The 27,518-nt window shown below is 40.3% G+C and overlaps 2 protein-coding genes across 3 annotated transcripts; one reads left to right on the forward strand and one right to left on the reverse strand.

Annotated features, from left to right (window-relative positions):
• Nucleotides 1–61: 61 nt before the first annotated feature.
• LOC124265818 (phosphoribosyl pyrophosphate synthase-associated protein 1-like) lies at nt 62–10,911 on the forward strand. The gene is made up of 9 exons (XM_046700652.1): nt 62–218; nt 1,029–1,081; nt 1,588–1,654; nt 2,416–2,588; nt 4,532–4,653; nt 6,232–6,448; nt 6,623–6,693; nt 7,171–7,317; nt 8,106–10,911. The coding sequence occupies exons 1-9, from the start codon at nt 133–135 to the stop codon at nt 8,262–8,264; spliced, it is 1,095 nt and encodes a 364-aa protein (XP_046556608.1). The 5' UTR covers nt 62–132; the 3' UTR covers nt 8,265–10,911.
• A 689-nt stretch (nt 10,912–11,600) lies between these two features.
• LOC124265813 (ionotropic receptor 25a-like) lies at nt 11,601–25,690 on the reverse strand. 2 transcript variants are annotated; one of them, XM_046700646.1, is made up of 14 exons: nt 25,610–25,690; nt 23,899–24,021; nt 23,331–23,583; nt 22,789–22,961; nt 22,105–22,230; nt 21,017–21,169; nt 20,765–20,872; nt 19,687–19,782; nt 17,193–17,375; nt 16,231–16,567; nt 15,187–15,475; nt 13,800–14,063; nt 12,432–12,642; nt 11,601–12,286 (listed from the first exon to the last, which is right to left on the reverse strand). In XM_046700646.1, the coding sequence occupies exons 2-14, from the start codon at nt 24,001–24,003 to the stop codon at nt 12,149–12,151; spliced, it is 2,436 nt and encodes an 811-aa protein (XP_046556602.1). In that variant the 5' UTR covers nt 24,004–24,021; nt 25,610–25,690; the 3' UTR covers nt 11,601–12,148. The 2 variants fall into 2 exon arrangements, with proteins under 2 accessions (XP_046556602.1, XP_046556603.1); XM_046700647.1 differs by lacking the exon at nt 21,017–21,169.
• Between the last annotated feature and the right edge of the window lie 1,828 nt (nt 25,691–27,518).

Here is a 27,518-nt window from a genome sequence, read left to right on the forward strand (position 1 = left end):
CAATAAAATACGATTTTTGACATAAATGAGCATCAGGACACCCATAGACTGGGGATGAAGGTCAAGGACATTTCGTGTTGTGTACATGAGAAAGGCGAACACGACTTGGACCCGACTTTCTCGGAGTTAGCGATGAGTACTGTATCAACGGGAACAAAATGTCCTATGATTGTTGTGGCTGGCAACTCTCACACGGAACTAGCAAACTCCATTGCAAAGTAAGAATGACAAGTCTTTTAGACTACTATTTTCATGATAGCTGTAAAGCACAAAAAAGTCAGCGTGTTCTGAAATTTGGAGCCATGGATAGGATTGTAGAAGCGCTTCTTGCACCTCAAGGTTTGTGCAGCCTGAGGCAGATATGGATGATATGGCTGTACGTTTGATGGAATATATTAATATATACATAAGGAGATGCCTTACTCCTACATTCCATGAGTGAAATTATCCATAAAACCCGCCTAAATGAAGATTTGAAATTATATATGTTGTCCCTAAATTAGATAAGTGTAGCAATCATAATATTTCCGAGTCCAGTGCAGGGATTCAAAGCTCAAACTTTCTGATCCAAAGTCAGACGCCTTGTCCGCATGACCAAAGAGGTTAACCCCGTCAGCAAGCTAACAAGGTGAAGATGTCATCTATGAGATGACTCCATGCCCTGCTACATAAGCATGCACACATTTCATCTTTCATTGATCCTTGTTTAATGAATCAGATGTATCTGCTTGGAGACAACTAATGTTTACCATCTTAATTCAAATGATATACTCTTCTGTTCTTTCTGACAGCTTTTATGCTCACATGAAGTGTGATTGTGAGAAGATACCTCAGTAAAACAAACTCAGTATCTGATCAATGAAGCACCTCCGCATAGAAACATTCTGGCAGTTAGAGTATTAGCATGCTGAAATTTCAAATGTTCCCTGAGCTAATGAACCTGTGGAAAGGATAAACATTAGCCTTAAGACCTGCTACAGTACAAATATAGGTTACTTTGAATGTTAGACGTTACTTGTCTGTTTCAGACGTCTGGGCACTAGGTTGGGTGATGCTTCTGTCTACCACAAGACCAACAGAGGTATATGTTGTATAGTGTGATCATAAGCAAACATTAATGTTTTCATTTCACGTTTATTGACATTTCATAATCTGGAGCACAGAGTTTGCAACCCTTGGAATATAATTCCTTTCATCGAGTCAATATTGCAGTTGAATAGATCTATCCGAGGTTAATATTACTACTTGTATATATATATACTGCAAGTATTTATACCAGTTGTGTTGTTGGAAGATATCTTTTTTTATTCCTGTCTTATTTCTCTTTTAGTCTCAATGTGAGGTTACGAGCATATAGTTAACTAGTACCCCTTGTTTGTCATAAATGATGATGAGATAGAGATATCAGAATGGATCACTCGATTCATGTCATTGTCGATCAGATCTATGGACCATGGGTTTCACTGCAGCCTAAACCTATATATAGTGATCAGCGATAAGGCTTGACTAAAGTTCTAAGGAACCCCTTTCTCTCTCTCCTTTATTGTTGTGAAATGACTATACCTGGGCTCCGGTATTCTGCTTCAGAGACAACTGTAGAGATCAAGGAGTCTGTGCGAGGGAAGGATGTCTACATCATACAGACTGGCACAAAGTAAGTCACCCTTAATCTTGTTATGCAGAGGTACAGATAAGCTGCATATCTGCTTAAATTACGCAAATATTTATGTGAAAACTCAATTCTTGTTAAGTCTATTGCATACAAGTACGCTTGAATTTTTGTAAATACTCAATAAATTTGATATTGCATGCGTGCGCACAAAAACGTCGAATCATAGCTTGCGTACTGATGCATAGATAAAATAACAGGTATATTCAGAGGTTCTATTTCAACATATGCACTTGGCATCTTGCAGTCTTTCTTATCATTTCTCATATTGCAGATCCAATATAAATAACATTTAAACTTTATTATATACTTTGGGAAAATAATAAGGGATCACATAAAAGGACAAGTGTTCCTTTATTTTTTCCCAGGTTTCTTCGCAAACTTTGTATGGCACACTTGTGAAGAAACCTGGAAAAAAATATAGGAACACTTGTGCTTTTCATGTGATCCCTTATTTTTTTCCCAAAGTATATTTTTACAATTAATGGAAAATGGCAAAATACCAAATTGAGTTTGAGTGAGGTGGGTAGAATTTATTTGGCTACTCAAAGGAAAATTAGGATACCCAATTGAGATGGAACACAAGCGAGTACATAACTCAATGACCCAAAAAGTTATCTGGAGCTCTGTCTTATGACTCTTTGAACAGATTATTCCTATGGTTCTTGATATATTCATGAACATGATAAAATGGATAAAACATGTTATAAACAATCAAGATAACCGCTCCACCACTCTGATTGCAGGGATGTCAACAATGACATCATGGAACTGCTCATCCTCGCCTACGCCTGCAAGACCAGCTCAGCTCGCAACATCATCGGCGTTATACCGTATCTACCCTACTCCAAACAGAGTAAGATGAGGAAGAGAGGCTCTATTGTCTGCAAGCTGTTAGCCACCATGTTGGGCAGATCAGGTACACATCAACATCCTTGTTTATATCATCACTTTTCAGTGTGTTACAGACATATCCTGTATATCAGGCCTGACTCAAAATATACTGTTCACAGTGTTAAATATATTATCTTGTGTGTCATGGATAACTCATATCATCACTATTTTGTGTGGTGGAGATATATCTTGTAAATATGCCTGACACACATCATCATGTTTCAGTGTATGACAATATATATCCTGTATATCAGGTCTGACACACATCATCATGTTTCAGTGTATGACAATATATATCCTGTATATCAGGTCTGACTCATATCATCATGTTTCAGTGCATGACAATATATATCCTGTATATCAGGTCTGACACACATCATCATGTTTCAGTGTATGACAATATATATCCTGTATATCAGGTCTGACTCATATCATCATGTTTCAGTGCATGACAATATATATCCTGTATATCAGGTCTGACACACATCATCATGTTTCAGTGTATGACAATATATATCCTGTATATCAGGTCTGACACACATCATCATGTTTCAGTGTATGACAATATATATCCTGTATATCAGGTCTGACACATCATCATGTTTCAGTGTATGACAATATATATCCTGTATATCAGGTCTGACACACATCATGTTTCAGTGTATGACAATATATATCCTGTATATCAGGTCTGACACACATCATCATGTTTCAGTGTATGACAATATATATCCTGTATATCAGGTCTGACACATATCATCATGTTTCAGTGTATGACAATATATATCCTGTATATCAGGTCTGACACACATCATCATGTTTCAGTGTATGACAATATATATCCTGTATATCAGGTCTGACACACATCACATCATCATGTTTCAGTGTATGACAATATATATCCTGTATATCAGGTCTGACACACATCATGTTTCAGTGTATGACAATATATATCCTTTATATCATCGCCGACACATAATCATCGCTATATCCTGACAATATATATCATATCAGGTCTGACATCATGTCATGTTTCCCATAATTGTGTGTGACCAATGTATATCCTGACACACATCATCATGTTTCAGTGTATGACAATATATATCCTGTATATCAGGTCTGACACACATCATCATGTTTCAGTGTATGACAATATATATCCTGTATATCAGGTCTGACACACATCATCATGTTTCAGTGTATGACAATATATATCCTGTATATCAGGTCTGACTCATATCATCATGTTTCAGTGTATGACAATATATATCCTGTATATCAGGTCTGACACACGTCATCATGTTTCAGTGTATGACAATATATATCCTGTATATCAGGTCTGACACACGTCATCATGTTTCAGTGTATGACAATATATATCCTGTATATCAGGTCTGACACACATCATCATGTTTCAGTGTATGACAATATATATCCTGTATATCAGGTCTGACACACATCATGTTTCAGTGTATGACAATATATATCCTGTATATCAGGTCTGACACACGTCATCATGTTTCAGTGTATGACAATATATATCCTGTATATCAGGGTCTGACACACATCATCATGTTTCAGTGTATGACAATATATATCCTGTATATCAGGTCTGACGCATCATCTGACATCACATCATCATGTTTCAGTGTATGACAATATATATCCTGTATATCAGGTCTGTGTGTGACAATATATATCATCATCAGTTTCAGTGTATGACAATATATATCCTGTATATCAGGTCTGACACACATCATCATGTTTCAGTGTATGACAATATATATCCTGTATATCAGGTCTGACACACATCATGTTTCAGTGTATGACAATATATATCCTGTATATCAGGTCTGACACACATGTTTCATCATCATGTTTCAGTGTATGACAATATATATCCTGTATATCAGGTCTGACACACATCATCATGTTTCAGTGTATGACAATATATATCCTGTATATCAGGTCTGACACATATCATCATCATCACTATGGACCTCCACCAGAAGGAGATCCAGGCCTTCTTTGACGTCCCAGTTGACAACCTCCGAGCCTCTCCATTCCTCGTTGACTATGTTAAGGAGTTCGTGAGTAAAGAAAAATATTACCCTTGCTTTTGATTATTCAAGACTATTTCAGAAAGGTAAAAAGGGGTTTATCATAGTGATTGGTTACAGTTGATTTGATTGCACAGGGGGTGTTGGGGTAGCCTAATGGTTAAAGCGTTCACTCATCACGCCAAAGACTGCTGTTTGATTCTCTACATGGATACTATGTGTGAAGCCCATTTCTGGTGTCCCCCTGCCATTGATATTGCTGGAATATTGCTAAACTCATTAAACCAAGACGTGAAGACATGTCATTACAGCACACATCAGAACAACATTATGCAAATTTTAACTAACCAATGAAATGGCTTGCAAGTGAACTAAGGCAAGTAAAAAAATTACTTATTCAAAATAAGGCATTAGTTTCAATGCCATTTCCATTCAGGACTACACTTTGAAAACATTTGATGAAGTTCTTGATTCAGAATGTGAAATCTTAATGATGGATGAGATTGTCTTGCAAACAGACTATGAAAATTCTCATTTCAAAAGTTAATCCCAGTGATGAGAGAGAGAATATGATTTGGACCAGATCAGTAAATCATCTTCTAGAGTCCTCTTGTTTGGGATACCAGGTGATAGTGCTTTTGAGGTTGCAAGACAACACATGGCAACTGTCACTTTCCTTATGTGGTACACAATGCTCTGATTGGTGGGATTAAAGGTTGTTCAGAGGTGACCCATAGTAGCATGTTGTCAGATTTATGTGGAGGAGTAGTGAGAACTAAGATCTGGTTGTAAAGAGATGGGACACACTATGACCCTGTCAATTTTCAGGAATTTAGGAAATTAACATTGAAGGTGTCAGCCATGGTAGGTATACAGGTTGGATTTGTACCCAGCAACCTGTGTCGGTCATTAGAGGGGACCAAGTCAGGTGTCAGGTGACTCAGTTGATTGGTGACAGGGATGATCATGTGTATTCATACCCTGATACCATGGATCATTTCTCACTATAATGATTACTTGAATGTCTGGTCCAGTCTTGATTATTATCAGGCTACCATCTTGTAGATGTTATATGAGTGATGTTCTCAAACAACAAATGAACAAAGAAAGAAAGATGTCATCATGGACAGTTAAGTTAAATTTATGTGACTTTGTCAAAATTGTGTATTGATGCTGAAAATATTTATTTCTGTGGTATCTTCTGCATCAGTTTGAACAGACCGTTTTCACTTCCCACTTCAGGACATTTGGTTTGGTTACTTGTCCACCATAGCACTGGTTCAATTCATGGCTTGGTGGGGCGGTGGGGTAGCCTGGTGGTTAAAGCGTTGGCTCATCACGCCGAAGACCCGGGTTCGAATCCCCACATGGGTACAATGTGTGAAGCCCATTTCTGGTGCCCCCCGCCGTTGCTGGAATATTGCTAAAAGCGGCGTAAAACCAAACTCAGTCAGTCAGTCATGGCTTGGTACAGTGTGTTGTTTTCTTTGGTGCCATTGCTAGAATATTGATTAAAAATATTCTCTGTAATCTTTTTGATACTGATGGACTGGAAATAGAGATTGTACAGGACACCAGGTTAGGTGTTCTTCTTTCCTGGGTTGACAGATTCCCGACTACAGGAATGCTGTGATAGTTGCCCGGAACCCCAACTCAGTGAAGCGAGCGTCCTCATACGCAGAACGGCTGCGACTCAGTATTGCCGTCATCCATGGGGAGGAGAAGATTGAGGAGTTGGGATGTGATGGGAGGAACTCTCCTCCTCCCTTGCCGGAGGACGAACAGCTCCCAAGAAACCATGAGTTCGGAATAGAGACTCTGCCAAGTAAGACCTTGCAGCCTTTCTACATCAGATATTATGGGAACATATGGTTTGATTGTGTGCACTCGTCTGAGATTTGCTTATATGTCTGACTACAACACTGGAAGATATATACTGAATCATAATGATTTTGTTGTGTTGCATATTTCTGGATGTCAACTAATACCTATGTTCCAGCAATACTAGCGAAAGAGAAGCCGCCCCTGAATGTGGTGGGAGACGTCGGCGGCAGGATAGCCATCATTGTGGTGAGAATTAGGGGGTCTTCGGAGGTGATGGGGCTAGGGATCGGTTCAGTGGTTACTTCATAATCTAAGTGGGACATCCTATTTATTCCCAGATAAAACCCTTTGTATCACATTAGAGTGATCTTGCTCACCCCATTAAAAGGGATGTTTATGTTAATGGGAATTTGGGTGTGTATCATAATGTTCGCTGTATGAAACCAAGTTTCTTGAGTAACAAAAATGGAAATTCATGAGAAAAATAGTAAATGGTCTCAGACCTTTCCAAACATCACTGTGATAGCATTCCCAAAGACATAGCAAACACTTATACATGTCTCTACATTTTCAGTTAGAGGACAAATTTTAAGATTGTTGTAATGGCTACTCTGAAGGCAACAATGATACTGAGTGAGGAACATGTTTTGAAGGTGTTGGTGTGTTATGGAGGGGAGACAACTCAGTTGTGACCATGCTGATACATACTGTTATGGTTTGCAGGATGACATGATAGACGACGTGTTGTTGTTCGTGAAGACAGCTGAGGCTCTCAAGGAACGAGGAGCTTACAAGGTGTACGTTATGGCTACACATGGCCTCCTTTCATCAGATGCACCGAGACTCATTGAAGACTCTTGTATCGATGAGGTTAGTCACTTGATGTCAAATGTTTTTTTGTTCTGGAGAAAGATTATAAATCATTTGTTAGATGCATGTGGTAGCAACACATTTTTGTGTCAATTTCTGTGTCGAGAGTGATCTGTTTGTTCACACAATCTGATCAAGCAGTTATGGATGTCACAGACTCTGAATGACAAAATCTTTGTTCTTGTAAAACGTTAAAAATGTTCCTGTAATTACAAGGAAAACCAAAAAGTGAAAATGTCCAGTAACAACATAAGTCATGGTAAAATGATGACACTTCTAATTTATGTTATAAGGGTTACCCTAACTCTTGCAACAAAACTTGGCCAATGTTTGTCTGATTTGATTTCTTCAAATTTTGAACCATTTGTCATATCCTGTTTTTGATTTCATGGAAGTTGGATCAAATGTTCAGTTGAGGTTATTTTTGTGAATATAACCATTGTTATTACAGTCCAACTAGTTTTACCAAATCTTATATTATGGAAACAATGTTAGTATTCACAATCCTAGTGTCATCATATACTGATGCATATATTATAGTTCAGACAGAGCTATGTGTATAAACTTACTGATGGTTTTTTGGCCATGGATGGACATACATAAACTTTGGTGATTTAGGTAGTTTGTGTGAAATAATTATTGACGATGTGCTTTGTATGTGTTTTTACCAACTTTGTGCATAATATATAGTATAGATGAGAAAGACAGCCCCCTAGCAGCCTGTTCTCTTGGCAGTTTGACCAGGACAATAGCCAACCTGATGCAACTGTTTTTGTGTCTCTGCCCAGGTGGTTGTGACAAATACTGTACCTCATGAAGCCCAGAAGATGCAGTGTCACAAAATCAAGACAGTAGACGTCAGCGTCATGCTTGTCGAGGCCATCCGTCGGATTCACCACCGAGAGTCAATGTCCTACCTCTTCCGAAATATTGGTGTAGATGATTAACTGTGTATGAATATGAGGAATGTCTTCATTCATGATCTTGTGTTGACCTTTCTGTATCCTACAGAGGTCAGTGTTAGCTAATATGGTCTCATGCTTGAGAAAGTTTCATGATGTCTTAGAGTTATGTCCCCTGTGTGTTCAAAAATCCAATAGGTTCCTCCTAAGTTTGTGTTAATACCTGAAACAAAACTGCCTAAAAGATTTCGAAATAAGGAACGAAAAGAGGTCTTTGCAAATACAGTGATATGAAAACAATGTAGGTCATCCCTTGGTTAGAACGCAGAAAATACCAAGGGGGAGCTATCATTTCTGAGAGTGCTGTGTTACCATGGTTATATGGGTATTGAAGTGTGCCCTTAATTCTTGTGATTAAGTTCAAAAACATTTCTCGTGGTGGTAACAGGTGAAAGTTTATCTTATATTTAGGCTATGTGTGATGGAAAACAGTCTTCAAATTATTCTCAGATCTTGCGTTTTTGTCATTTAATTGCCAAACATCAGTTAGAAATATGTTTTGAATTGATAAATGTTTTTGTACCAATATATTTTGTATTGAATGACAGATTTATTTACCATTCATATTTTATGTCAATGACATTTCATAATTAAAGTTTGTAAATTGTCTCTATTTTCTCAACATGACTGTCTTTTAGTTTGGACTTTGATATCCACACTTAAGTGAGCCTTATGATGATGAAATATTTTTTTATCTGACCTGACACTCATATGCTTCTGCATAATGTATTTTGATAGGTGATACACCAGTGATAGTTTGAGCCAGTGGAATATAATTTCCATACAAGTTCGTGTAGAATGGTGCAAACATTTTAGGCGCACGGAGTTGTGTCCTTTGGACACACCAGAGACCTATGATTGTGGGTGCAGATCTCTCTTTAACATTTTATTTTTGTAGGTTTTTCCACACCATAGCCATTCTCCTAGCATCATTAGAATGGTAAATGTCTGAGACTGGCATCACTTCAGGCTTTTCTCTCACATTCAGGTTACATGCATCGATATAAGTATAATATTGGTCAAAGTGGCGTTAAACCAAACTCACACCCAGTATCTGTTAATGATGGCACTTTACCAAGTGATGTAGGTTGTTTTAGCTGGGACATTTTGTTGATTCAGTGTGATCAGATATTGAAATGGTTAAAGATTGTTAATTTGTTTCGTTTGTGCATGTCTGCTGGTAAATATTGCTGTATATGTTCCGCATCTCTGATTTTGTCAACCCTTTGACAGGTAAGTGGCATAGTCAAGACTTTCTTTTTAATTGTTTCATACGCCTAGAAGAATCATAAAAACAGATTCTTCACTGAATGTTTAAAATGTGCATATGTTTGAAATACTGTGTGTGTGGAATCCATATACAAGTTATTGTCCTATATATAAGACACGGTGGGCAAACATTCTCCTGTATCAATTATTGCCCCGTCTGTGACAGCTGCTCACCCAACAGGTTTTTTAATTTAGGCCACATGGTACAACAATGTCTTCTTAGCCATACTGCATTTATCTAGAACATGCCCAGCATTTCAGTTCATCTTCAGGTGGTGGTTGGCAGGAACAAGATGTTTTCCCTCAAAGATCTTTTATGCAAATTCAATTTCATTAGATTCAAAGGATGATGGTAGCAATGATATAGTTGGTAAATGATATTCAAGGTAAGCTCATAATCAAAACATGTATGATGCATTCAAATAAAACAGGTTAATGAATGTGTTTGATTTCCACCAATGCTTCCTATATTTTCCTTTTTCTTGCAAATGATTGACAGTAAATTAGGTTTTGATTCAGGTTTTTGAATATGACTCAGTAGGAAAACTTGACATAAAACAGTTTAATGTTACATGTTGTGTATGAATGAGTCGGAGCTGCCCCCAGCCTATGACTAATGTAGGTAATACTGTCTTAAGCAACAGTACTTCTCAATGTTTTCTTGTCATATCTTACATCAGGAAGTAGTTAGAATCCTAGAATTGTCTGTTATTTTGTTGTCATTGATTCACAAGTAAATTTTCAATCATATATATTTGAAACTTGCTGAGTATTGTATATGGTTTGGATGAGTTGATGTTTCACAACTTGACTGTGAGTGTAATGGAGAAGGTGGTCCGAAGATGCAGCTGGAATCCTGGTTTGCTGGAATTATAGTTTCAAGGTTTGTTTGCACTATACCTGAGCTCGTGGATCTCACAAGGTTCGGTACCTGTATTGCCGCCTTCTTTCCTCCTGGATTCAAACTGACACTCGGTGATATGACTGGAATACTGTTCACAGAAGAGTTAAACCCATGTCGGTCTGTTGCTGGTGTTATCATGAAGTGTTACAATCTCAGCATTTCTTATTGTTTGTGTAATGTGCTCTTGTATACATTCATTGTATCTCGGAACCTTCTGTAAGTCAGCATGTGTTTATCGTCCAAAGGTTATCAAACACCCATTGATCACATTTTGTCACCTAAGCGGTTTTGGTCAACTAAAGCGTATCAGTGTGAGGTGGAACATCTTGTGTATGTTGTGTGTTTTATCACCTACACATGGGGCCCAGCGTGGCTGTTGTAGATATGTCATGATACGGCCATGTTGACTGGAACCAGCCCTGACCAATTCCTAATAAAGGTAGATATATTCCCGAGTCAGTCGTGTCCATTGATTACATGCTGCTGTAGAATCGAATGGAAAGATGCTGTATGGCAGCTGAAGATAAGTACAAAGTGATTTATTTACAGCAGCATGAAATACATTCGTGAACATCGAACTTGGAAGCAGAAACAAAAACCGTGTGTACACAATTATGAACAATTATTGAACAAGGGGGGGGATGTTTGAGACCTTGGCCTGAAGGGTCTTCATTAATAGATTAGTAATTAATATTGATCTCACTGACCAAGACCGTAGTCAGCTGTTCTAAAACAAATAGTATATTTATGTATTCGGTCGACAAAATGACCTGAGGATAGATAGGCTATCACTTGCTAATTGTCTGCATACACCAAGAACATGCATCTCCGCTCCAACAATATGCTACTCCTTTGGCACAAGAGAATGTTATCTGAACTTACTGATTCTGACATGTTCCATTGTGTGGAAAGAATATGAAACTCTGGTGGATGTCCGCAGCGATTCTGAGGTGCAAATCGATCGTCGAACTTGGGTATAAGGGCGAAAGACAAATTGACTGATGAGTTAGTGACATTTTTAAACGTCACCAATTTGAAACACGAGTGGAATACCTGCCAGAACAGTTTCAGTGGGACCTTATGAACGTCAGCTGAAGATGGCTTCGAACACTGATATCATCGACCGATTGTTATCAGGCCGATAACGTGTGAAGATAAAACACAATTATTAATAGTGTATCACATATACTGCAAGATGAAAAACTGGATTGAGCATTTGCATAGTGTGAATGTAAAATTTCTATAATTAGCCATTTTGCATACAAGAAGCAGAATAACACAATTTACTGACCATGACAACCGTTTTCACCTAATGTGATTGATTCCGACATGAAAGTACTGGCATAGCTGTAAACAGCGTTCATATTCTTCAAACTGGAACAATGCAGGATGCGTTCAACGTATTGACCAGGTGTCGATCTGCGTAGGAGAGCACACCCTATTCAAGGGAATCCACATCATGTGACCAGTTTATTCACCGGCTCGTTATCTGCAGCATTCAGGCTCCGCGTCTAGCTGTGTAAGACCAAAAAGCACGTCACACGCAGCGTCCAGGTGAGTGAGCTCCAAACTGCAGCAGTCCGAAAGATGTCTAGATGTATGAGCCGCAAACTAACGGAGTGAGCACAAACTAGTCATGCTTGGCATCTAGCTCTGTGAGCCCCAAACTGCCGCAGCCCGAAAGATGTCAAGATGTCTAGCTGTCCGGCTTAGTGTGCAGCTCGTCTTTCAGGATGGTAGCTCCCAGAACAGTAACCTCCATGTTGCCGGAGCCTGGTATGCCTAGGGACGACTTGCTACTGACAGTCGGTCTCACCTGTGTGATTGGGGATTGCTGAAATATTAGAGAGGAAACATCGCGTCAGGGGAGATTTGTTGAAGTGGGCAGTATTCTGTTTGAAGCAGCGTAAAACCACACCCAACAAAACAAAGAAGATTTTGAAACCAGCAAAAGCGATACCAAGAAGCCAAAAACGTACCTTCCTCTTTGAAAACCTATTCCAGAAGTGCTCCAGTACCAGGACAAGCAATCCAGAAAGCATACCAACAACCACCACAATGAAGCTTCCAGTGAGAGACTCCAGGTCAAGGCCCTGGTCGGTGGAGCTCTCTGGACAGTTCAGTTTGCCCTCATCCCACCAGCGTCTCTTGAACGCCTCCAGCTGACGCTTCTTCTGAAGCTCCAGGATGCTATATATAAGAACAACATGTCAGCTTCTTAACGCTTCATATTTTACGAATATATACTACCCATCAAAAGTTTAGATTCGCTTAAAGCACTCACTACATGTTATGTATGTATATATGGTTACATCGAAAATGAATTTCCCCACTAATTGGGGGAACCAACTGCAAACCTTATGTCGATGAATTGCACGAGGATCATGCATCAAATTGCTAAAGAGCATGTGCTAAAATCGTGCATGTGAACAGCTGTGTTTTGCTGTAAAGGTTTGTTAAGAATTCGCCAATTTTCACTGAGTTCCATCATTTATTGAACTCATGATGATAATCTTTTCAACGTTACGAATTTGGTTTACAATACATCAGTTCATGTGTAAACAGTACCTTTACAGTATGGAATATGTTTGGCAAAATCTGTTTTGAACAGTTGACTGAAGTAAGTGGCTACATTTACACTGGTGAGTCTAAACTTTTGATGGGTAGTATATTTCACAATACAATATGTAGCATTAACATGTTCGTTTGGGTAGGACGAATAATGTACTTTCCTACGCCTCAGTTTTTGCTACATGTCATCTGTGGGCCGGGTGAATGGGGGAGGTATTTGTCTGAATAACGATGGTGTCTCCACCAACATTGTAATGTCACAAACATGCCACCATGTACGTATTTTCAAATTTGAAATGTCACATATAGGCGATTGTTCTATATCGGAAAACCCAGTCGTATGATGTGGCATTCTGAAGACAAGATGTACTACAAACAAAAAGTATGGGAACACTCTAAAATTTGATAGTCATATGTAAACATAAACGTGGTGAGGTCATTTATACTCTTAGGTAAATGAATTTTTTTCCGTGCTTAATGGGCATTTTAAAAGACATTTTGGAACACGCAGTGAAGCAACTGATTAAATATTTGTTGAGTTTGAGTGAAATGAAACACTGTTAAAAACAGCGAAAAAGATGGGAGCTGAAACACACCAACGCCATGTTTGATTCAAACGCCGAAACACAACAGCCTAGTGCATGTGGAAGACAGACTGTTTCTGTTTTTAAAAAATGCCCCTTGAAAGACGCCAAAGTCATTCTACAATCAATAAAAATTCTGCAGCTTGTGAAAATTTTGTTTGCAGAGTGTGAATATTCAGTGTAGGTCCTTACGCTGACGATATTTTCTTGGTGTACACAGACTTTTCCTTGAGAGCGAACGCATAGGGCCTGACGCTGAACATGTCCCCTACCGCAGCCAATTCACAGTTCCTGTTGGTGAGGTACTTGATGATTGGTGAGTCTGTAATGAAGGCGACGTTATCATTCAACACACTGTTGACAGCGTGGTCGGTGGAGTTGAAGAGTCCAGTGCCTTCCATGTGCTTCCAGATATTGACGTACTTATCCCCGAGTGGGTAGTCCCATACCGCCAAGCTGGAAGGAGATGAGAGATGCCATATAAAACAACGTGAAGCACTAGGTAGGACATACCTTAAACCTGAAGCACTAGGTAGGACAGCCCTTAAACCTGAAGCACTAGGTAGGACAGACCTTAAACCTGAAGTACTAGGTAGGACAGACCTTAAACCTGAAGCACTAGGTAGGACAGACCTTAAACCTGAAGCACTAGGTAGGACAGACCTTAAACCTGAAGCACTAGGTAGGACAGCCCATAAACCTGCAGTACTAGGGTAGGACAGACCTTAAACCTGAAGCACTAGGTAGGGAGACCTTAAACCTGCAGACCTTTAAACCTGAAGTACTAGGTAGGACAGACCTTAAAAAGCACTAGGTGAAGCACTAGGTAGGACAGACCATAAACCTGAAGCACTAGGTAGGACAGACCTTAAACCTGCAGTACTAGGTAGGACAGCCCTTAAACCTGAAGTACTAGGTAGGACAGACCTTAAACCTGAAGTACTAGGTAGGACAGACCTTAAACCTGAAGTACTGGGTAGGGCAGGCTATCAACGTACAGTACTAGACCATGCATACCAGTGAAGTCTAGACAGGACAGACCAGAAATGTGGCGTACTGGATACGGCAGAATATCAACGTAAATTATTAGATAGGACATAGAACAGGTATCGTACTAGGTCGTAGGTCCGACCTACATCCTGAAGACCTACATAGGACAGGCCGTCACAGTGACGAACTAGAGGGGGCTAACCAACGAAATGAAAAAAGTTGAGTTTGTACTGTAGCAGCCTTTTCAGAGTAACCCTTGCGAAAACCAATGGTTCAAAGAGTGTCACGTAAATCCGTGTGGAATCAGAGACACAATTGCCCATTAAGCCCGATGCTTATCCTATGAGGCTATTCGTGTTTTCTGAACTGATAAGAACATGTAATAAACAAGTTGAACCCAAAAAGTATCAGTAGGTTAACACAGAATGTGAGCTGGCGATTGAATTTACCTCCCGATATGCTTTAGGGGCAAAGCAAAGTTAAATACGCTCATTCTAAACACTTGGTCAATTCCTATCTTACTATTTGTGTTGCAATCAGTGGGTGATCGAGACTGGTTATTCTCTGACGTTGGTGTTCACATATTCACCTGTTGTTCCCACCGCCCATGCTCATGTCCTTCCAGATGGTGTAGAAGCTCTCCTCAATGGCAGCCATTCTCTTGAAGTAGGTCATCACTGAGGAATCGGCGACCACGGAGTACCTGATATCGGACTGCGAGGCGAGCTCCGTCATGGAGCTGATGGCGACGCCCATGCGGGACACGGTGAGGAAAGCGGCCAGGTTGGCGGTGAACGTGGACATCATGATGATAGAGAAGAACCAGAATCCAGCGACCAGGAGGCGTGCGGAAAAGCTTTTAGGAGGAACGCCTGCCCCTGGAGCGGAAGGGAAAAACAATCAGATATACTTCAGGACACCCAATTAGCATACCATTTAATATAAAAAACCTTGTACTCCCACCAGCCCTAGTGTTTATAACGTTGCTCGCATCGTAAAACCAGCCACCCAGCCTAGACATAAACCTGGATAGAAAAGTCCAAGTATTTCTGAAGAGTTTGCTGTAAATGGTGCTTCAGGTACGTAACTTCCGGTTCAAGGGACCGTTGTGGTATTGGTATTACAGATGTGCTCCAGGTACCTTTCCGTGTACTGAAATGTACCCTCACTAAATTCTTAGAATACAAATGCATCATATTTGATCAAAGAATGATTCGCACAACAAAGGCAAAACCGAAAGAAAGACGTTTCTTATTATGTATAAGAGACTCGCCCAGGATCAATAGTTTTGTACTGAGATATTGTTCAGATTTCAACGCCCCTCAGCCCAATTGGAGATAACTAGCAAGAAGTGAGGGGTCACAGTGTGTGAACTGACTGATTATGTGTTATCATACCTCGACAGAATCAACTGGCTTTACAGAGTTGCATCCCTTTGGCTGAGACGCTCGTGCATTATATAAACCGGTTTGTACTGAATGGTTTCTGAGTGGCTTCACCAACGTGGTAAATCAATCTGACCCCTATGATATATCAGAAATACTGTTCAAATCGGCGTTAAGACAAATCAACAGGGATGCATTCGCAGAAACAACGGGGCCCAGGACCTTCAAGTATCCCACAGCTAACTAACCGGACATGGTGAGAGATCCCATCACGAACCAGATGCTCTCCTTCAAATCGAAAGCCTTTTTGTCGACCACCTCTCCTTCCACAGTCGAGTCCTTCGCCCTAGTGGGCGTGTAGCGGTCAAACAACAGTAGCATGATGCTGGTCACTGCGATGACCACGCCCAGACACAGCCAGGCCAGAGGAGTGAAGACGTCGGCGAAGTAGAACAAACTGATTTGCCGATTTTGTTTCTTCATGACGATCTGTATACCTGCGAAGTCGTAGTAGGGGAGGGTGAAGTCCACCACGTCTTCTCTGTCTGCCGTCACTGTCAGAGCGCCTGCTATGATGTCAGAGTCCTAGGGAGATATTTTACCAGTGGAATGTATGCTTGTTTGTTTTATTCTTTCACGCCGCAATACTCTCTGTAAACTACCAGCGTCAATTTAAAATCACCGAACAGGTGGAATGATTGCAGTAACGATAATGTCATGAGGGTATTCAATAGGCTATGAAGAATTAATCAGTACATCTATTTCATTTCAAATTATCAAAGAATTGCATATGTCTGCTTTTTCTTCAGTCATTACGAAAGCTGGACATAGAACAATATGGAAGCAAAGTAAGTGAGATCATTTAAATATTAAATTAAAGAAAGATGGTGGGGAAGTATCTTTTGGTAGACAGTGCTTTTTTATTATTACGTATTAAATGTAATGATCAAACAGCCTAGCGCCGTATTATGACATTTAATGTAGTAACATTTAGGAAATGTGCTGCTGATAACTTTAATCATCTCAGATCTGGTTTTGGTGGAGGTGGAACACCTTTGCTTTCACATGATGTCATATTATTTTTATCAATGTCGGTAATATATCAGTAGTAACATTTCATAACCATTGCTTCAATGTTATAGTTCTTCATGTTCTTCTCAATCTGTTTCTCACTGACGATTGTAATGTTGACGGAGGACTACAACCATACCCCTTCAACGATGTTCCTGATGCAGCCGGTCCATATGCTGTTTGAGTCCATGTTACCATAGTGACCGTCATAGCATTCCTTCACGGTGTAGGTAAAGCCGATGATTTTGGAAATGGCATCAAGCACATCAATACTGTAGCCAGAATAGTCTCCCGTTGAGTTGCGGATTACAAACGGAGGTTCCTTTAAAATATGAATTATCATATATTAAAATAAATGTATTTAGATACTTTCTTTCATAAGACCGTAGCGTACAACATTCACTATATTGTTTTCACTCATTTTGAAGTAGAGACGGGTATATATGAAGTTTAGATTTTCACTTATATTAACTTATTAAGTGGCAGGTCACGTTGCGACCATGATATGAGGTGGTGGAACACAGGCCCTCGTGTTTTTGCTAGGATTAAATAGTAGTGGTGGGAATTGGTTAAAATCTCATAATTGATGATTGGTTCATTACAACCGATCAATCATCGAAAATAATTGGTTAGCGTCATTTATGAAATGTGTTAATGCACACAAAAAATAAGGAAAAAACATGTAGTTCTTTGGGGTTTTTGGGCAAAATTTCACATCTTTAAAGGATGACTAGTATGGAGGAACATACATTCTTCAAGATAAATTCAATAATGACTTGGAACGAACTTGTAGTGCTTATGAAATGTAACAGACAAAACCAACCTAGTGAAAATACTGTTAATGAAAATAAGTGTTCTAGAAATTGTTTGTGTTCGATTATGAGAAAACATGATCGATTGCTTGGTCGTTTAGTCACTGCGACCAATCTTCGATTATTTCAATTAATCGGACCACCACTACTTCACAGTACAATACATAATGACAAGGCCGGACACTTCGGTGCACCCTACCCGCCTGCTTTGCCGATCGCTATGCCACCATCGCATGCAATCGTTTAAAACGTAATGTAAACATATTCATGGATGATTGGCCTATCGAGCCCCACTCATGACACCTATCAATTCTTTATTGTTATTTCTGCAAGTCGATTGAAACCCGATTTTGACTCTCAACTAAACGATCTTGACACAAATGGATGACGATGTCCGCACAAACGGGTGTGTGGTCAAAGCAAGCCCTCTGGTTGGTTGATTCTTGTTCAGGAGACATTTACAACTTATGCATTCTTTTGAGAAGCCATTGCTCGAAATATATTCTTACATTAAGCAGTCGATGAAAGAAAAGAAATCCCGCGAATTTATAAAGAATTGCAGATTTGCAAGGGTTGACCAATCAGAGGGCTTGCTTCGACCACATCCCGTTTTGTGCGGACATATCGTCATCCATTTGTGTCAAGATCGTTTAGTTGAGAGTCAAAATCGGGTTTCAATCGACTTGCAGAAAAAACAATAAAGAATTGTCAAAATCGGGTTTCAATCGATTGGTAGGTTTCATCATAGGTGATCGATAGGCCAATCATCCATGATTATGTTCACATTAAGTTTTAATCGATTACATGCGATGGTAGCGTAGCGATCGGCAAAGCAAGCGGGTGGGGTATACAGACAGACAGACAGACAGTTTATTTACATGAGAAAAGTACAATATAAATTCGCATATGATAATATAATCAATCAAGATGACAGCAATATAAGGTAAATACATATATATAGTGAAATTTTCAATGAAATATGGCAAAGTAAGTTAGCAATATTCTCATGCAGCTGCAACTAGTCTGAAGATGATGTTGATGAATTTAGACAGGTCTTTCACACTTTTTACTCTGGTGCTAGATAAACATTTTTTTAGCTTGAACATATTAGGCCATTCGTAGAGATCTTTACGTATGTGTATAGACCGCGGCTGGAGAAGGGCTTCACACCTGAACAGGTAGTGGAACTCATCACCAACCGCCGGGGAATTACATAGATGGCACAAACGTTCCACTCTTGGGGTATCAGACCAGCGTCCAGTTTCAACTGGTAAGTTGTGATTTGTTGTTCTAAATTTCAAGATTGGGTAATAGACGTGTTTTGGTAGATAAAGGTATTTTTCAAAACTTATATTTTCTTTGAACATTTTATAGTACACACCTTTCGGGCTTTCAATAATGGAACTATGCCAGTTCTGCAGGAACTGGTCTTTCAATATTTCTTCAACTTTTGAAGCTAACCACCGTGAAGAACACATAAACGGATTGTCAAATATATCACCTAATCCACAGTTATTTAATACCGAAGTGTCCGGCCTTGTCATAAGGTGTTGTACTGTGTAGCATTTCGAGTCGGGGGTCATCTCAAAACACTAAAAAATAAAATAATCTTGAATCTTCGCAAAGACACGAGGGCCTGTGTGGTGGAGGGGGTTACCGAGGAATGATCTTCCCTCAGTATTCTTATCCAGGAACGTCGGTGTGTTAGTCACGGGAACTCTTAAACCGATACACTATCCTATATCATTGGGTGCATGAGGTCATGTGCGACAGGTGAGAGCAGGGTAGTGACAGAACATTTTCGAGACGTTTATACCGTACCACAACAGCCGCTACCCTGAGGACCACGCCCTTGACACCATTGACAAACAGCTGTTCTGTCGACTCCACCCCACCGCTTTGACTCCACGTGGCCACCTGTGCACAGAGGAGACACGTCAATGTGGCCACATGTACAAGTGTATCAGATCATACGATATCAAAACATGGTGAAACCAACGTGCATAAAACTTAAATATTAGACACTTATTTCATCTGTTCTTCAGGTGAACTATCCTTCGTCAAATTATGTCTGTCAACAAGGCCTGCATCAGCTTATTGTTGGCCCTCGGTAGATCTCTGACCACGAAAGTGTTGATGTTTAATGAAACGTGAACACAAGTTTAGTCAAAGGTGGAGCTCGCATCTTCATTCTCAAAAACTGCTGAAAACTGAACATAGTCCTGATGGATGACAGCAAGTGTACCTTGACGTTTCACGTTGATAGACTCGGTAAAGAATCAACAATATACATTATGCCTTTGCTGTTTTAAACGGAGTGGTCATTCTTTTCTTCAGGAGCTGGTTACTGAGAAACCCTCTCTGTCGTAATTATGGATCCAGACCTAATCAATAATAACCTGAAATATAAATTCTTAGCGTTCCTGTTATACCTGGTCATCGCGACATTAGGGGCGGTGATCCGCCAAGCCTTCATGTCATACAATAGCATTCTATGAACCTGTTGGGCGCACAAACCTTTGACGTGTGTGGTTAATCATGAAATATTCTTTGGATTGAAGCACGTCCTTTCAAAAATCGACTCACAAACATATATTAATGATAAGATGTTTCACACGATAGATTTCCAACAACCTATATATGCCGGATTCATAAGGTTCAAATTCCCACTTGTATATTCCAGTGTAACTGTACACAAAGATGACAGAATGATTACGGTTCTATGGTATCTACATGTCGTCGTCAGGTATACCTACAATATATTATCTACTTTCTGACATAGTATACTCTTTCATGGCACCGCTATATTGACCAAGGGGTCATTGGGATTGTTTTGTCTCATCCTTGTGGACATGTCTCGTGTTTGTAGAATGTAATTAAGAAAATCGGTTTTATTGACCTGAGAGAGGCTTCTTGTGTCGTTGCCGGTGTATTTACACAGTGTAAACTTCACTTCACTGTTAGTGGCATCTTCTTGTCCAAATACCCGAGTGTCATTCTCTATAACCTAGAAAACATGCAAAGTAAGTTCTATTTCAGCCATTTGTATTTATGTGTTTATTGATGTTCATGAAATGTCTGATAAGAATTAACGGTGTTAACTTGTATATTTAATTATGGATGATATTTTGTTATGACTTGAGGTCTGCACCTTGTTCAGCGACCTGTCGAACAGAGATCTGCAGGAATTACATGATGAGGAGCAGGCACACACTGGGTCCGACGTCGCAGCTATGACGTCATGCATCTCCTGAATGACGTCAGCCGTGAAACCAATGAGCCGCTCTTCGTTGTCCATGGTTGCCTGTAATGCAGAGCTCAGTAAACATGCAGATAAACACGTGACACGTCTGCCGAACTGGAACGCAACAAATTCCAGACAAACGCAACAGAAGTATTCACTTGGAAGCTGTGGTGCGTGACGTGATCTCATTATCAGATCCGTATACTGTAGTTTATACGGTGTTTGAAACTGAACCAAAGTTTCAGTTTAATTCATGATTAATACAACTAAAGTATTCCCAGCTCAGCTAGATTTGTTTGCCAAACGGTCCAAGCCAAGTGTCTATTTATTGTCTTCATCCTGAAGCAAGGGAGATAGGTTTTCACCATTATCGAACCAGGCTGGAATAATGGAAGTCTACTTTGGCTAGACTAACGTGGAGATGCATAATGCAATCAAAATCGCGCAATGACATCGACATCCGGTTCGTCAATAACATGGCGGCCCTCATGGAGATGTCGGTCGATTGCAGACTTTGCAGAGCTTGTGTACTGTCAGCTGGGTGTAGGCAGATATTTTCCAAATCTTTTCAGGCTTTTATTCATGGTGCTCAAATGATCTGATGCACTTGATAAGATAAGGCCTGTTTTATTGTGATAACGTTCTTGATTATCTATGAGATCGTCTTGATTGGCCTCCACCATGGTATTGTGTAAGTGCATGTGATGTTAAACGTGGGCTCTGACTGGTCAGTTGGAAGCACGTAGAAGGGACAGCATTCAGCATAGCTACCGCGTGTGGTGGCGCTACCATCGAACCATACAATTCAGCTTGGCAGTGATGGAGACTGGACTATTACAGTCAGTTAACTCCCTTGGAGGATGGTTAAATATATTATTAAGTACACAACAGTTGGCCAAAGACATGCTGTTTTGTATGTTAGTATTAGGACTGTTATTACTCCAAAAGGTAGAGCATGACTTGGTTCTGTGGAACGGCATGCTGGTAACACTTACCGTGCTGTGGAGGTCTTTGATGACGAGGATGCTGTGGTCGTAGCTCTTGTCACAGCAAGGTGTGATACCGTCGGTGGTGTGCAGCAGCCAGTGGTAGCGCCCAGACAACATGTTCAGCCGATGTGCCTACAAAGACATCTCCAACCTCACTATACAATGTGTGACGGGGATGTGTACAATGTGAACACATACAAAAACAAAAGTGTTCAGGAATGTGTTGACATCCTTATGTACATTTGGAGCGTTTTATCTAAACACGTTTAGGGCCAACACTTGAAAACGAATAATCGTCTCACAATCTATACACCACCTGAATGCAACATCTTCAAGACCCAAACGTGTAGAATGATATACTGAGTATTCCTAACATTTAAACTCAATCCTAACCATGCTAACTGCGTCAAACTTGTGAGACATGGTACTCGCTTAGCAGCAGAACTAGTCATGCAGCACTTAAATAACTTGCAGAACTTAAGTATGTATGGCGACGGTTGTGTTCAACATCTTAGTAAGTCGGTTGATTTTACAGCGGTGTGATTTCCGGAGCTAAAAACTCTGGTTTATTAGAAAAGAGGACTCTTCACAACATTACTGAATTGTAGAATAGCGATCATTGAAAATGTATATTCTCTGTCACTATCTTCTGTAAACTGATTTTGCTCTGAATTAGAAAATCCCACTGACGTGTCTAAGCATATCTTCTATAGACCCCGATGTTCCCATCAGAAACACGTATCGGACGTCGGTTTTCACAGTCAGGTTAGCAAGCACTTCCGGTATGTTGTCATGTGGCATGGGCAGCTCGAGGTGGAACAGGAAATGGTTGACTTTGCGCAGACTGATCTGTTCATGGTACTCTGTAAGAAACTGAGACTTTAAGACCAAACCAGAGAATTAGCTGCCGATACCATATCCCCTTGTCTACAGCTTGGGCGTTTGGAAAGTGTACCAACGTACGCTGGCGGAAAATCAGCATGTCAACAATTTTGTCATACAAATCAACAAGTATTTTTACAACCAACAAGTATTTTCCTTTTACATCTTTTCAAAATGTATACTTATTCATCGAAATGAACCTCTCTCAGATTCCACAATCAGGAGCCAATGGTTAATTCTGACGAAAATATGTTTACATATTTGGATTTATGGAATTAAGTTACTTCAGGTGATATGACAAAACCACTATTACGACGAAGTGCGACAGTGATGTCACTGAATGTACATACCTTTTCCCGATTCATCATACAAGAAGGCGACAGAGTCACTCGGGGAATGTGTGTAGTTCGCCACATCTGCCACGATGTCGCGGTAGTCAAACGGTGTCGTGTGCACTTGGAAAACAGACGTGTCATTCTCCGCTCCGCACGACCCCGGGTGGAGGGTTATATAGGCCAGGAGGTTCTCGTGGAAGAGGTTCAACGGACAGGACTTTGTCCGAGTGTCCAAAAACAACCAGCCAGCCCGACAGACTGGGGTATTCTGACAACAGAGGTGGGGACATCAACAGACATATTTGCAGAGGGATTACGAGATAATAATGTTGTAAAGTCATAAGCTGGACAAAAAAGGATTGTATTATCCCTATACATTTTTCCTTTGTCCTTTATCATTTCGAACTGAATTTGTGAGAATAAAAAAAGTTTGTTTTGGGCGACAGTATTACAGAATTAAGAAGCCTGAGGAAAGCAAATAATATATTGCTGAACTATGCGTGGATGGTTCCACTCCTGGAGGCACATTGTGTGTCATGAGTCTTCGAATTCGCTGAAGAATCTGGAACAAGTGTACACGTACCTGTCGCCCAAAAGTTAAAAATGTCGACATCGTCCACGATGCGGGTGGTTGTAAAAGGGGAAATGATGTCGTGAAGTGTTGTCGGTGGAGCTGCTGCTGCCTCATTTTGCTCACGGATCACAACTACAGAGCAACATGTAAACATGAAATGATATTTGTGTTTGTTAATAATCAGGGCACCAACCCATTGGATAACTCTCGTTAACAAAACATACTGAAATCCACTAGAAACGAATTACCGGAATAAATAGAGATTATTTCTCTTATAAATGGAGAAAAGAATTTGTCCCTACTGACATTGAAATTGTCTGGCAAAAGCAGTCATTCATCATTTATAATTAGTGCAACACTTTATAAACGATGAAAATTACGAGGATCAAACCGAAATTTCACATGCACGCCAAACTTCCACACAGTCCATGTTAGTAATGGGTATGGACATCATTTTCGTCGAGCACAGCTACACATCTTCGTCACTCTCCTGCTAAGCAAGTTCTAACTCATGGACGTTATTCGAGGGGAAGAGTCATGCTGTGTCTAGCAGTATGGGGTCGTTTATTATCCTGTTGCAAAATGTAAAGAAGTTGATCTGCCGTCATGTGGATAACAACTATTGTTCTCGGTACCTCCGCTGTATACGTTTGAACTGTAACTCGACATATGTGTAGAGGTGTCCTGCCATGAACACTAACCTCTCCCCAATTCATAACGGTGTCATCTACTGAACTCGACAATCGGCGTTACATTCTCCACGTCGACACCAGAGTCTGTTCCTTTCATCCTCATGTCTGAGATGAAATCTGGACTCGTCAGAAGAGAACACCTATCAGCCGTCTAAGGATTCAACGCCGATATTCCCGTGAAGATCTGGCTTAGAATTGGTTTTCAGCAACACATGCTTGCCGTAAGAAGGGACTACGGGGATCGAGAGGTCAGGCTCGCTGACTTGGATGACACATGTTATCGTATCCAAATTGCGCAGATCGATGCTCATGATTATGATGACTTGATTGTCTGGTCCAAACTCGATTATTTACACACCGCCGATATAGCTGGAATATTGCTTAGGGCGGCGTTAAAAACAAACTCTGGGTCGGTATCGGACCAATATGGGGTCTGCAGGCACACAGTCTTCGCTGATGTAATGGCCGTGATAGCGTCTCGGGACTGATGATACCCCTTGGTCCACGAATGGGAGTGGACGCTCAGGGCCCCGTTCCTCAAAGCGATCGTAGCGCTACGACAGTCGTAAGTCTATGTTAAGGTATGGAAGTTACGACTGTCGTAGCGCTACGTTCGCTTAGAGGAACGGGGCCCTGGACGCTGGTGTGAACCTGTGTGAGGACGATCGTGAGGTTGAATGTGTTGTGAAACCGCTACGCGCTTTGCATTTTCACGAGATTTAAACATGAAAAGGGGATTTTCAGCAAATGGTGGGTCACGTGATCACACAGGGACGCACGTGCTTCTTTGATGTGCCTTACCTTTTTCAGTAAATAGTAATTTAGCACAGTTTGGATTTGCATTTTTCATGATCAATGATAATAGGGTGATGTGTTTTTAATGGGTTTCAGTATGTTTGCATGAAACATGTATTTTATTCTACATGGTATTCGTTTATTATACATTAATAAATAAAATGCACACACACACGCGCATCGCTCGTCCAAGCATTCACTATTATAAAGCACAAACTCGGCTATTAACTCACGAACAGTGACGTTGAATGCCTGTGATGTAGAGGCCCACACAAAGACGGCAAAAGCAGCTTGATATATCCACGACATCGCCAGCCCAAGTCAGTGACCTAAGTTCTGAAAATTGAACACCCTACTTACATACATTACCAACATATTGACAACTTATGAATTTCATACTACGTGCAGTTAGTAAGTTAAGGAACGCATGATTTCCCCCATAAGACTAGGCCTATAATCAAACAATGACATCATGACAACGAGTTTTCCTGTCTTTAAGCATCTGTTTGGGAGCCTGCAGCTGCTAGGCAGACACACAGCACTCAACACCATGACAGTTCTGGACTACCTGCTGTATGTTAGTTACAAGTATGCAGTGTCAACATACAGCGGTGTGCCAAAAGTTTATGAACATATCCCAAATAGTGAGAATCATGAAATTTAACGGTTCATTTAAAATACAAATTCCGTATGACACAGGCGACGTACGGTCGTGAAATTCAACAGGATACCCTGTTCTTTCAGCACGTGACGTTTTGTGTCGTCTGCTTGTTTACGCAGGCGACTTCCGGTAGCATGGGAAAAAAGAGAATTGTCACAATCTGTTAAAGATTTGATTACTACGAAGTTCCAACAGCACCAAAAATACAGGGAAATTGCCAGGGATCTTGGTTTACCTCGGAAAACAGTTCGCAGTGTTGTAAAGTGATTTCTGGAAAGTGGAAGCACAGAAAATCGCCAAAGAACTGGACGCCGTCGATCGCTGACTGCACGGGATACTCGTCAACTTTAAAGTTAGTAAAAAACAGTCGGATTTCTCCTTTGTCGGAAATCACCTCAAGGTTTAATCAGAATAGGATCAGAACTGTCTCCGAGCGTACAATTCAAAGAAAATTATTCCAAAATAATTATCATAGACGTGTCGTTCGAAAGAAAATCCGTATTAGAGATGTGAATGTGAGAAATCGCCTCGCTTGGCCCAGAGGAAAACTTTGAAAGAGAATTAATGAAGCATGGAGCAGAGTCATCTTCAGTGATGAATGTAAAATGGTTATTGGAGATAACAACCGTGTGTATGTGTGGAGAAGGCCAGGCGAAGAGTACACCCCTCAGTGTTTGAGTCCTGGGTGTCATGCACATCTTTCTTTGATGGTCTGGGGCTGCGTAACTTGGCATGGTGTTGGAACTGTTGTAGAAGGTAACATAAATGCTCAGAAATACATAGATAGTCTTGATTCCGAGTTGTGGTCTGTTATTGCATTTCCCGATTGAAAATAATAGTTTTCAAGATGACAAGGCGCCTGTGCACATAGCCCGTATAGTAGCAGGTTATAAACAAAGAAATGTCATAAATGGCATTTTGTGGCCAGCACAGTCTCCAGATGCCAATATTATAGAGAACTGTTGGCTTCTGCTGAAAATCCGACTGCGACAACGTATTGTTTGCATCATTACCCATGAGGACATGGAGCGAGAGATCCGACGCGCGTGGGAAAACATACCTGTGAACTATGTCAGAAACCTGTATTTGTCTATCCCATGTCGTCTGACGAAAACATATGTGAACTATATCAGAAACCTGTATTTGTCTATCCCATGTCGTCTGACGAAAACATATGTGAACTATATCAGAAACCTGTATTTGTCTATCCCATGTCGTCTGAAGAAAACATATGTGAACTATATCAGAAACCTGTATTTGTCTATCCCATGTCGTCTGACGAAAACATATGTGAACTATATCAGAAACCTGTATTTGTCTATCCCATGTCGTCTGAAGAAAACATACCTGTGAACTATATCAGAAACCTGTATTTGTCTATCCCACGTCGTCTGAGGAAAACATACCTGTGAACTATATCAGAAAACCTGTATTTGTCTATCCCACGTCGTCTGAGGAAAACATACCTGTGAACTATATCA

The sequence above is a fragment of the Haliotis rubra genome, unplaced genomic scaffold (genome assembly GCF_003918875.1).
Source record: "Haliotis rubra isolate DU_JTF1 unplaced genomic scaffold, ASM391887v1 Scf997, whole genome shotgun sequence".
NCBI lineage: Eukaryota > Metazoa > Mollusca > Gastropoda > Lepetellida > Haliotidae > Haliotis > Haliotis rubra.